This window comes from Numida meleagris, chromosome 11 (assembly GCF_002078875.1).
Source record: "Numida meleagris isolate 19003 breed g44 Domestic line chromosome 11, NumMel1.0, whole genome shotgun sequence".
Taxonomy (NCBI): Eukaryota; Metazoa; Chordata; class Aves; order Galliformes; family Numididae; genus Numida; species Numida meleagris.
The window spans coordinates 6,418,826-6,432,369 of NC_034419.1; the positions used below are offsets into that span (position 1 = coordinate 6,418,826).

General features: G+C 42.6%; 1 protein-coding gene across 9 annotated transcripts in view; it reads right to left on the reverse strand.

The window, feature by feature from the left end:
• Positions 1 to 13,544, reverse strand: part of CARD19 (caspase recruitment domain family member 19) — a 73,049-nt gene that overhangs the window by 10,397 nt on the left and 49,108 nt on the right. For 8 of the 9 annotated variants that reach the window (XR_002442662.1, XR_002442663.1, XR_002442666.1 and 5 more), the window contains one exon: positions 13,155 to 13,308. Coding sequence is in view for 1 of the 9 variants with exons in the window: in XM_021409979.1 (XP_021265654.1) it covers positions 13,268 to 13,308 (41 nt within the window). In the remaining 8 variants the exon portion in view is untranslated. Of the gene's footprint in view, positions 1 to 13,062; positions 13,309 to 13,544 lie in introns of those variants that run through there. The other variant, XM_021409979.1, reaches the window with a different exon arrangement.

The window sequence follows — 13,544 nt, forward strand, 5'->3', positions numbered from 1 at the left end:
CAGCCAGGTTTAGATGTGGAGACCGACCAATTCCTGCACAAGGCCATCGTCTGGCACACAGGGCTTTGGAAGTGGCTGCTGGTTGCAGAACCTCCTGGGAGCCAGGTCTGTGAGCAGTGCCCCACCTGGATGGCCCCAGTGAGGAAATCTGAAGCAGGAGACACCACTCATCCACACTTATTAAACCAGTGCATAGGAAGTGTCCTTTAAAGCATGCAGCAATCCTAGATCACGAGCTGGTTTGCTGTTCTTCACTACTGTGGAAAATAACCACAAGCCAGCAGCTATGGGAAGATGCATCAGGGTCTTGCAGCCTCGCTGCCAAGTATTGTTTTGTCATAGGGAAATATGGGCTAATTCCAACTGCTCATTCTGGAGGTGAAGTTAATGAACATAACAGCAGGAAAGAACAGCTTCAGATACGGAAAAATAAGGAAATCCAGCATGGAAACACATGTGGAGAAATAAAACTTTTGGTGAAGTGTTTCACTGTGGCATTATTTCTGCTGACAAAAAGGATGTGCCCTAACAAATAGGGGCAGTGAGTGCCTCAGCTGACAGTTGTTTTCTGCTGGAGCTGGAGAATGATTCGCGCTATTCAAAAACCACTCAGTGATGTCGATAATAAATAACATAGGGCACTTCTTTCAACACTGTCCTATTTTCAGCAGTTCTCTACTTTGTTGTATATTTTTATTGTGGCTTATAATGGCGGTCAGCTCTATTCATAACTCATATCAACATTCTTCATACCTTTTTTCTGCTATTCTTCTGTCATTTCAGATGGCAACCCAATGGCAAGAGTTAGCGGACCAGATTATCACGGAACCATCCCCATCATACATCACAGCTGAGGTGTGAGGTAAGCTTTGTGTGTTAGCTATGCCTCCTCTGCGTGGATACTTCCTTCAGCATTTTACAAACCCAGTTTATAAAATAGCTGAATAACATATGTGCCAGTTCAGTGAGGTTGCTGTATCTGTGAAATGACTTCAGTGGTTAATCTGCTCCATTGCCTTCTCTGGGAGCTGCATGGCTCGTACAGAATCCGAGACAGAAAAACTTTACTCAGAAACATAGTAGGATAAGAATGTCCAAAAACAAACATGTAAGAAGAAACCTTTAATGGCCCTGATTGCCCAATTCTGTTGTTCTTGGGCTGAAAACTGGAAAATCTCCTTTGTCACATTCATAACCAATCATATCAGCCCAGGTATCATGCCATTAATCAAATAACTGCTGATAACTTGATTTTTAAGAATGTTCTCTTTTTATTATTATTACAATAGGACTGTATTAACACATCCTAGATAGCAACACTGACTGGATTAATAACTGTGCAAGGATTTTTATTTATTTATTTAGATTAGATAGAGAGACATTCTGCCTATTTTTATTTCATAATTTTACGTTTGACACATTTTTAGCAATTATGGGATACCTTATTAAGGATACAAAGAGCTGTCAGCAATTTCCATTGAGTGCTGTGACGCTTCCAGAGTACTCCAAATAATTCAAAAAATCAAAGAATGGAATCACTTCTCGGTAAAATCTTTTTTGTTCCATTACTAACTACAAATGGCTTAAGAAAAACGCCTTTTGGGGGTTCAATTGCCTTGAAGGGGAAGAAGAGAGCTGTGTTTTTGCTACACTCTAACCCCAGCCAGCCCAGGCCTGAATCAGGACAGATTCCTGATGAGAGCTCGTGGGTTTGGGCAGTGTGGCTGGGGAGCACCCCCGTCCCAGCTGTGCTTCTCGAGGGTGCTCCAGAGCAAGGGCTGTGGACTGCTCATCCGTGCTAAAAGATAGAAGAGAAAAGGCCATGTTTACTGCCTCTGAGCTCCTGCACCACGAGCCTGGCAATGCTCTAGATAATCTTTTGTTAGACAGTCGTACTCTGACCAGCAATTCTGTTTTAGAGACTGAGCTCTCCTTTCTGCCAAATCTCTGACCCTCGAGAGGCCATGCATGGAGCACACAAGTGAAGCCCCATGGCCAAGCATTTCTCTGTATTAGCATCAATTATATCACTTTGCTGCTGGCAGATTCTTGCTCCCCACACAAAAAGAGAAACAAAAATGGAGAGAGTTTTGATAGCTGTGCTTGTTTGGACAGAGATTAACTGCACAAAAAGGATAATAGAAAGTTTTTCCATCATAACTCCTGATGTATCAAAGCTTAATAGGGTTTCTTCGAGCTGGACAGAATTTATTTAAACAAGGCACTGCAGTAACAGCACATCAACCACTTCAGATGCTGCATTTCTCAGACAAGAAAGGCCCCTTCTAACTTCAGCCAGATATACCATTTTAAGTATCCAAAAGACTATAAATTAAATTAGAACAAATAGTGCTGCATATTTCTCCAATTTTTTTTAAAAACAAAGGCATTCAATTTTTAATGCAAACTCAAGATACTACAAGGGCCTGCAATCAATTTGAAGAACTGACTTTTGTTTTCCTAGAAGAGATTCAAACAAAATTGAAGTGGATGTCAGAGGACCCATGTGGAACCGAGCTAGGCACCTCTGTGTTCCTCTGTGTCCTCCACAAACCAAGGTCCCCCTGCTCACCTGTTCCACTGGCGGCCACACCTAAGCTTGGAAATAGGCTCTGGGGGCCTCAAGAGTATTGTTTCATGAGACAAGCAGAGGTTCTTTATTTTCCTTCATATCCTTCTTGCCACTTCTACAGCCTGCCCCTGGGGTCTGAGCCAGCCTTAAGAGCTGTAATTTCTCAGAGACAAAAATGGAAACAATGATTTTGGGGGACAAACCTTTAGGTCTACTTGGAAACGTGTTGCTTAGCTACGCAGACATTTACATCTGTATCATCCGTCAAGTAAGAGAAAAAGACAACTATATTGGATCAGTAGGAAAACAAGCATTTTAGGGGAGGTCATCCATCCACACCTGCTGCTCTGGGGCAGGCTCACGGCGGCTGACAATGCTTCTGCCAAGTTACACGGTGTTCCAGCCTGTTCTTAAAAGACCTCCAGTGGTGGATAATCCACGTCTCACAATGCAGGCCATCGGCCAGGGCCTTAGCAGAGGATGATTCCCTGTGCGAACAATGGTCCCTTCTATTATGTTTTGGCAAATGCAGAAAGGAATTTGCTCTATCTCATAGATCAGGCTAATTCCCTCGCCCGGCTAGGTTCTGTCAGCTGAGCTTTGAAGATACCCAATAATTTCAGCCCTAGGAGAGCATTATGAGCCGTTCTCTGATGAACGCATCATCTAGGACAACACTGTAATAGGTTTTTAAATTGTTTCCCTTAGTCATAGGCTTAAAATAAAAATTAAAAAGAGGCGGAAGAAATAGTACAAGCGTTAGACAAATGTAATAGGAATGCTTAGGCACTGTGAAAACCAAGGGAGAACATAATTACAGACCATGTTTCACAAAGTGTGAGTCACTGGAGAAGAAAAAATACTTTAGACTCGTATACATTCAGCTGTTCAGCTGAACAGTCTGGGGCTGGCCTCCTCGGATACCTCTGATTCCTAAATCCAGAAACACAAACAAAGGGCCACATCCTCAAGCAGCAAAGCTGGGAGTGCTGCTGGAACCACAGAGCATGGGCCTGTATGTAAGCAGTGTATGTGAACAGCCTCGGCTGCTGGGCTCAACGCACCATAGTACGTCATATTTTTAACTACAGGAGTGGCTTTAGCCTGAGATATCATTCAGGTTCTATGAAGACTGGGCGGAATACTATTATTTCAAACATGCAAGAAATAGTACATGCACAGAAGAGCAGCATGGTTTAGATTTTTAACCCAGCTCCTAATAATGGGAATGAATGAACAAAGAATGACATTGAGTGTTGGAAGATGGAAGTCCAGGTCAGAAGCTTTGAGGCTAAAGCAAACAGCTGTCTGAAAAATTGCCCGCATCAGCACTAGCACTTTTGCACAAGTAGCTCTTACCCTGCTGGCTGTGGAGCAAAACCTCAGTGCCATGCTCCTGTCTCATGTCTCCTTACAAACTGCAATAAAGATGAACGCATTATATTCAATGCATTACTCCAGCCCTTGTGTTTGGCCTGCTACCACACATTTCACTAACTCGGCTGCTGCCAGATTGCTTGCTTCTCTGCTGATGGCCTCTGCGGGGGTTACATCAGCATGTAATGCTGTCTGATGCAATCTGTTGCAGATTTGCATCTTGGCTTGGAAGTTATACTACAAGCCTTGCAGTAGGGCTCTATCATGACAATGGCTGTGGACAACACTTTCTAAGTATGCTGAAGACCACACATATATACCTGCATACAAATACACAGACCCAAGCAGCCCCAGCTGCACTGAGGGTGGTTACCTATGGCACCATTCTGCATAGGGCACGGTATTCTTTCGTGGGCTGCATTGGCCACCCCAAGGGAGAGCCTGGAGGATGAAGGAAACTGATGTGCAGGGGAATCAGCTGCAGAACTGAGGAAAGATCCTCCCCGCTACTGCAGCTTAAGATACTAATGAAGTCCTCAGCACCCCTCAGGGCAGGCTTGCAAAGCAGAAAAATGTAGCAACATACCCAAACTCCAGACCACAATTGGTTGCAAGGCATAGGCTTTCTCCTAAGTCCTTTTGTCAGAAGTCTCCCCACAGCACAGTTCTGTCCAGCAGCTGAGATCAGTTTTGAGCTAGCTCTGCACAAAAACTAATTGTCAGATGACCACTTTAAGTTTATTTTTTAAAAAATAAATAAGAAATGATACTAACATTACTTTAATAACTTCATTTGGTTGTGCAATAATCTATTCCCTCCTTAGCTGCGTGCCAGAACTGGCTGAGACATCACAGAGGTAAGTGATATAAATGCTGAAGCCATCTCTATGGAATTGCCCAGAGATATCTGACTCATACTATTACATGCAGTCAATTTTGTCTTCAACTGCTTTTTTCTTTTTTTATTCATGTAAAGAAGTTTGCACATTGATTTCCTGATTAATGCCTTTAATATTCTGTGTAAATGAAATGCCTTTCTTTCTGTGTATTTATATGGGATCTTAGGATGTACTACAGCAAGTAATGGACCAGCCATTACCAAGGGTATTAAGCACTGCCTGGTGTGTCTGTAGGACCCTCAGCATGTGCCAGCACATCATCTACCTTTCAGATCTTCTACTAAAAGGAGAAAAACTTGCCACAAAGTGTACCGAAGTTCTACCTGCTTCTTGCTGTCCTGCTGTAAAACTCAGCCAGGATAGACTCTCAACACACAAAACTCAGTGTCTTAAAAAATACATTCCCACTTACACTTCAAACTGTAGGACTATGTATGTAATTAATACTTCTCCAGGCCTGGAGGCTGAAATTCCTGGTTTGTAATTCTAGCTCCAGTAAGGGTGAAAAGTAAAGTCAGCTTTGGGATCTTACCATGCCTCTCCGCCACTGAGAAAAGCGAGACAAACAGTGGTGATGTCCAATCACTTAACAGGGCCGTATTCCAGGTGGGTTTACATGGGCTCTCACAGAAACATGTATGTTGTTCATGTATGCATGCATACAGCATACATGCACTGGTTAACTCTCTCAACAGCTGAGATCTTCCAGCTATCAGCAATAACTCAAAAAAGTTGCTCAAATTGCTTAAATTAAGTCACCACAATTTAAGCATGAGTTACCTTCCAAGATTTTTTATTATTATGTAACTCTGTAAGAGAACTGCAGAAGTCTCATGGCATTCCTAGAAAGACATCATTGTGGTGGTAAAACCTTCAAGATGCAAAAACCTGTACTTCCCTGTGTCCCCCAAGTACCATTATTCCATGCAGAGGATGTTTTTATAATGTAATTGTAACTCTGTGATGTTACTGTTATTGCATTTTAATAACACGTGTTTAACTATGTAAGATGATGAACATATGTGCTGTGAAAAGCCATGGCACTGCAATCGTATTCAAAGCAACCACCCTCGTAAAAAAAGAAGAAACTAGAAACCTGATTTTATGTATGTTAATTACAGTGGGGAAAAATTAATGGCAGGCAACAGAATAGTGCAGCAGCTAAAACACAACAGTCAGGCAGGGGAAATTACAGACTTCTTTTAAAATTGAAATCAAACACCGGCTCCAGACACAAAATATGCAAATGTCCCTACTGAAATTCAGCTTCTTCTTAGAACCAAATCTGCAGGCTCCTCTTTGGAGCACTACTGCAGCAGCCCTTTGTGCTTTTGCCTAGCAACAAGCCTGCTGGTGCCAGTACTCTCAGGAGTGACACTATTACCAAGACACAATCAGATCTTCACATTTTGTTGTGGTTTTTTTTTTTGTTGTTGTTGTCTCATTTATTTATTTTGAGGTTGGGCAGTGCTGTTTCAAGATTTCTCCTTGCTTGTTCCACTCGAAACAATGAGTAAGCCAGCAGGCAGTGGGGCTCTATGCAGCTGATGCTAAGCTGCGTTTTTCACCCGCAGTGTCACCCTTTGCAGAAGACGTTGTGTGGAGGCAGCCAATGATCTCAAACAGGCAGGGTCTGCCCTGCTGGGCCTCGTGCTCTGGGCCTGAGGAGCCCAAATGCAATTTGTGTAACCTGCAATTTGTAATACCTTTGGGAAAGGTAAATTGTAAGTGGATCCCAGGGTGGAATATGTTGATCCTGACTAGGCCTTCTGCACATTTAGGAGTTAGTGATGCACACAACAGCTTAACCTGAGCAGATGCAGGCCCATGCTGCGCTGCACAGTCTCCACGGATGCAGGACATGCTCAGCCACATCACTCACCAAGTTCTCATGAGAACATCCTTTAGAAACAGAGTTGTTCTCTTGCAAGGAAATCGTATATCAGCTAGAATGACCAAAAGGGAGAGCTTCTTTCCACAGAGAAGATCTGCTCTGCACAGCGTGCTGGGGGAAAATCCTTTCTGGGCTCCATCTAATACTGCATGAACACAGGGAGCCCAACATCTAAAGGGATGTAAGATCTGTTTGCATTCTATGCTCTTCTCATTACTATCTTATTAAAGCAGTTATCTCATTAAGCTGCTTGTTGTCAGGCCTTTTTATTATTGAGATCCAAAAAAAACCCTGCACCTCTCCTCTCACCTCCCCACCCCCTGTGCAGGACAGCAACCAGCACAGTGAGGAACCAGCTCCTTCCAACCCTATTGCTTGTGTTTATTCAGCCACCGTACACATTTATCATACAGAATTGAAGCCAATTTTTAATTTTCTCTCATTGTACAGTTGTACTCACAATTCCATAATCTAATACATGATGTAACCATGTTTACCGGCAAAAGCTGTCTTTTAAATGATGACCAATGTGCCTTTTGGCTTTAATTTATTTATAGGACTGAACAAAAGCTTTAGATCCAGCTCTCACTCTCATATTGCCAAAGGCTATCATTAAATTTTAATTGACAACCTGAATCTGCCCCAAGAGATATTTCCTCATCCCTTCCACAGACTTGCAGGGTCCTGTTCTCTGGACCTGCCTTGTACTCATCCGGAGCTGAGAAGTGCTCACGTGAGCATTAGGATTTTGGCCAAGCTTAATTCAAACTCTAGTTCTAGAATGATGAGTAACACACCAAACCTTTGTCTGAACCAAACGCCTCACATTTTTATATGATGGATTAGAATAATTGAGGCAGATGTTGTTCAGTCCCTATGAGTAGGATTCCCAGCGATGCATCGTGCCCCAGTCTGAGCACGGAGAATCCTTCACTTGCTGTCTCTGACAGTCACGAACCTTGCCCTTCAGCAGATGGATTTTGAAAAGCTCTGCAAGGAGAGGTCTCTGCTCTTCAGCCAAAGTGTCAGCAGAACAAGCCTGCCACTAGAACCAGCTGCATTGCTTCTAACTTGGGGTGGAACCTCCCAGGCTTCCCCCAGCAGTGACAAGGAAGAACCTGCAGAGGACAGCACACCACACACCAAGCCCTTGGCTCTGTAAATGTCCACCTAGCAGCATGTCCCCAGACCATCACTTCCAGAGCTGCCCATGCAACTTCCAGGACACTGCCTGGGACTGCAAATTGCCACACTGAAGCTCTACCTCCACGAACCAACAGTAATCATGTTCCATTAGACAATGAACAGAGTTAACAAAAGTGGCCATTATGATGCTCTAATGTATTCTGGTGACTAAGTCGGTGAATATACCCATGTCAGTACAGATCCAGCCAAAGACTACAATCGCTGCTTCAGAACCAAATATGGAGTACTCATTTTCCACCCTCTGCACACAATACGTGTGTCTTCCATAGTCCATGTTTATTTCAGGATATACACAGGTAATTAAAATTTAATTGTTACCAACACTAGCATAGGAAATTATGACAATGCAGTTGCTTACATGATAAATTCTGCAAATAAATAAGGAAGATTGCAGAGAGCTGTAATATTGCTTCAGGTTGTGCTTATGCACTTCCGTTTTTCACTTGAGTATTAACATTAGTTTATATTAAAAACCGCAGAGAGAATACGATACACATGCTGGCTGCAGCATTTGAGCTTTTCCTGCAGTAAGCATCTTTATATCCCATGAATCCTTTTCCACAGGCCTGTTGATACAAAAAAAGCCATCAATGACGGTGCTACAAAATAGGTTATGCTGCAAAGTTATAAAATCGTTGCTCTGGAATGCAGATGGACAAAAATATCCAAGCCCTCATGCAGGGCTGTGGCGCAGATCCTGTATACCATGCGAGCACAGATTTGCTACTTTCGTTTTAATCTGCAGCTCTCTAATCTTAAAACAGCAAGCACTTTGTAAGGAATAAAGAATTTTGCCCTCCAATGGCGAGCTACCACATGTGCTCAAAGAGCCGTGACGGAAACATTTGCACAGAGCCTACAAAAAGGAATTGTTCACTCTGCACACATAAAAGAACTGTTGAATATGCTCCAGAGGATTAAAGAGTAGTTACAGCACTGGGGACAGCAAAGAGATCACAGGAAGACAGAGCAGAAAAACAGTGTGTGGCGGGGAGGGGTCAAGACAGATACTCTATTTTAAGTACCATCAACCCTATTAAAAGAAATAATAAAAAGCAAACAAATGACTAAAAAGCTCCAAACCATCACCAACAAAGACAAAGCAGATCAGTAGGGACACTAAATATTTTTTTCCCAATCAAGCTGTGAAGGCAGCTGGGGGAGATAGCTAAAAACAGCCTGGGTGTCCCTGCTGCTACTGCATTTTTATTTCTACAAAGGACTATCAGCTAAGGAGAGAATCCTGCAGCCATAGACTCTATATAAACTAAAACAGTGACACCCAGAAAACCTAAAATAGTCAAGGCTATGAAAGGGTATTGCAAAGGAGATAAAACAGGTAAATTACACAGCAGGTAACAAAACATCATTTTATATCTTTTACTGCAATCTTGGTTGGTTTTGAATGCACTCAGCAAAAGCTCACTGCAGGATTTCCTTCAGCTGCAGCAAGGGCTGGATCAGCTCACGAAAACCTGAGCATTCTTCCCCATATCATAAAGATGCACAGTGCACAGGCAATATTAGCAAGGTGCTCAGCCATACATCTACTACTTGGAAATCATGGTGGTAGCTGCTCCATCCCCATGAGTTATTTCCCTTTAAAAATCAGCAGTCTCTTTAAAGATGCATCAGAATTATAGCTTGGCTTCGGTGGGATTGCACTAGCAGGTCCAGGAGTATTATCTGGCAGCCAGAACACACAGCTATTTTCTGTGTTACAGTATTACCTAGCTAGGATATAAACGGTGAGTGGGCGAGCTAGTTTATGTTCCTCTCCCTGGTAAGTCTTGCTACATATATTAATGGAATAATATACAGCCCTGTGTCCGGCTGCTTCTTAAATCACCAGCACCATGAAACTATAGCAAGGTGGGAAATAGTGTTATTAAAATTAGGCATGTATTCACTTACTTAGGGCTTCTTCCTTAGCCTGGCTCTTGGTCTTCACAGTGATGTGAAGCAGCAACCTAGCAACCTCACACGGAATTTTATTTGAACAGAAGGGCTCAAGATACCATTAAACTTCTAAAGCAAAGACCATCTCTAAATCTGAACATATCTGTAGAGAGACAGAATACATTTATATCTTTCTCTCTTTTTAATTAAATTGCTGTCCCTACAGCTGCATAATGGGAAAACCTGTTCAAAAGCCTACAATTGCATGCTATACTCATATTTTGACAGAGTAACCCGAAGCATCCTCGAATGTACTGCCTACAGTCCTGATTTACCCTCAATAAGAAGCCTTTTGTCCTCTCTGAGTAATTTCTGAAGGCAGGTTTCAACATACTCTTCATTTCTGGCTTTCAACTTCTACTAGAAACACCGAGAGTGGCTTTCTTTTTCAGCACAGATACCAGCAGGGACAGGAATCTCAAGGTATCAGATGGCCCCTGCAACAAGCAGTGTATTGTACCTGTTACCCATGGTCCCCTGAAGTGATGGCACGCAGGTCCTGCAGCAGGACGGCCCTCTGCTCACTGCTGCACCCCTTGTCCTGCAGCAGGGCTGTGGCCGCTGCAGGCAGAGCCATGAGGACAGCACTGCCTCAAACTCACACCTCAATGCCGGTGTGCTATCTCTTACGGGAACAGTTTTATGACTTCCTTTGTTTCCAGCTGCTCAGTTGGGGTTTAACTCACAATTTCTGCTCCTTCCTCCAATTACTCAAGAGCTTTAAGAGATATCTTTGTTAAAAGCTTTGAGAAAAGATGAACAAATCAATCACCTTTTTCAGCCATTTTTGAATCCTTCCAAAGAATGAAAAAACAGGTCAAGAAACTGCAACATACTCTTGGATAAATTGTGCTGTTCTGGCTTCCTTTGTATATTTATACACATTTTAAGCCTTGTGTAACTGTCCTTAATTATAATTTTCATTAATTTTCTGAATGGAAAGTAATACCACGTACAATGAGGTACACCTCTTAAAATCAAAAGAAATCATTTTGGGGATTGTTACTACAACATGGTCATACAAACGTGCATTTTCTACCCTGAGCAGCAATGAGACAAACTTCTTCATTGCACTGCTTGCTAACAGCCTTGTTGTGCTTCCAGCTCTTCCTAAGCTAGCTCATATGCACCTCTCTTACACATTACCCAATTGTACAGCTCCTTTTAAGTCCGCACTAAATGCTTTTTTTTAGTAGTAGTTGGCAGAGCAGCAACAATTAAGTACTTCAGAGCAGTTTCATTTTCAACATTTTGTATTTATCCTGACAGCAGTTGCTTAGGAAGCTATACATTCAGAGTAACAAATGCTTTACATCCCAGATAGCCAGCATCATTGCAGAAACCATAGCTGAGCAAACTTGCAACATTACTCACCAAGAGATTAACCATAATTGCTGACAACAATCTAAATATGTAGACTGTACTATAAACTGAGGCTATCGAACACTGTGACTGGTTGATGATATAGACAGAGTAAGGATTCCAGATTCTGGATTTCCTTCTCGTCCTCATGATTTCATCTCTTCAGGCCACGGATATGAAATGGTGCAGCGTTTCTAAGATAACAATGTTATTTTTGCCTGCATCCAGAAACCCCTACTTTGTCAATTTTTTCTTTTTTAACCATTTCAAACGTACTGTTCTGTGCTCTGAGTCTCTGGCAGCCATGCATTTAAAAAGGTCCTGAGATTGCCCAGTGTGCTGGTACAAGCACCCATTATTCTCACACGCTACCATTAGAGTTTCTCTTCTGAAATAAAACCCAAGTCCCTGGAAGTGCAGCATGCAGCAATATCCAAACCACAGTTGTCTTGACCCCAGCATTAGAATGTTTCCTGTCTCTCGGTCATTGATTATCTCTTGTTTGTGTACCAATAATCCTGCAGAAAAGAATGCCAGAGAGAAAGATAAATTCATGTCTCACCCCCTCTACCTACTTAGGAAGCCAGAAAAATGATTTGGTGGTACTCAAGAAGGAAATCCTCAGAAGGGACTAATGACTTCCCCTTTGATTGTAACCCTTTTACAATCCATCACACTGACTGGTAATTTAGGGCTTAACAGTTAAACCTCCTGGCAACCAGCTGCAATGCAGACAGGATTCACACACAGTCCTGCAGCAGAGATAGTTCTAGCCCAGGGGATTACAGCCTGTCTGCATCCATGCCTTCAAAGCAGCTTTCACTGGGACCACAGAGACTGGCACAGGATTGTAAAGGAGGACACCTGGATGTACCCTTAGAGTCACTAAAATGTCCTGTAGAAGCCAGATCATCACATCACAGAATGGCTGAGGTTGTAAGGAACCTTAAAAATCATCAAGATCCAACCCTCTGCCATGGGTAGGGTTGTCAGCCTCTAGACCAGGCTGCCCAGGGCCCCCTCCAACCTGGCCTTGAATTCACTAGAGAGCTTACACATTGAAACACTTCATCCTGTAGTACCTGATCCCAAAGCAAATCCGGGGATTCTGTGGGCTCTGGTCCTGTCAGTGCAAGCTGCATGTGCTGTGGGGTACATGGTGAGCAGAGATCCAGCTCCAGAGCCCCCCAGGGAGGCAAGTGGAATGGCCCTTAGTCAGGCTTCAGTGTGGGCAGCTCCTGACCTTAGATAGAAGCACAGCTATTGATTTTAATCTCCAGCTACACAGAGGTTTTAAAATTCATATTTTTGGATCTAAATCTCATATATCTGTGCTCCACTTAAAACACTGTCTATCAGTTCTGGTTCATTCCCTCCACAGCTCAGTATTTTGGTTTGTAACACTGAAGTGATGCTCAGCTCCTTCACAGGAGCAGTGCAAGCATTAAGCAGAGATGCTTGCAGTGCAGTTTGGCAGATGTCACGAATGCTGCAGTAGACAAAGTTCTCAAGAGTCCCAGGTGACCCAGGCTTTAAAATTAAACTGTGCATCTTAACAGAGCAGTTACCCTGAAGTCACATCCCTGATGCACCTGACAAAGCTTACAAAACAAACAGATATGAATGAATTACAAAAAACTCCCTGTAAAAACAGATGTTTTCATGTCTGTGAGCTATGCAATTGACATTACAATATTCTTGTTAGATTTTTATATTCATTTTATGACCTGTTAATGACTTATGGTTTAATTACCTGATTATTATATTATAAATCAGGCAAGATTATTCACATCTCATGCAAACATCAAGATTTAATAAGAATATAAATGTCACACAAGTAAAACTCGAAAAGCCAACAGTGGGAAATCTTTGCAAGCATACGCACCTAATGAAGTGAAAACAGTGCTAGTAACCTGGCTGCACTGGAAACTATTATGACGTACAGCATCAAACACGCAGTCAGCAGAAGAAACAAAAAGCCAGAGGGCGCTGCTTCCGTTAGGCAACAGGTTGCTGATGGCTTACACGCGTTTGTATTCCTGGAAATAGGAACCAAAAGAGAAAAAGAAAGCGTTAGCAGTGTGTTTCTGATGGTCTGCCAGAAAAATACCAACACCAATCTGTGTTTCCACAGACACCAGTAACACTCAGTGTAACTGCAGAGGGGAAGGAGTGGCTGAAGATCACAAGTGGAATGAAAGCATCTGCAAGTTCTGCTCAATGTGCTCAGTGCTTTCAGGCCTAAAAAAATCAGCTTATGTATCATATTTTATGG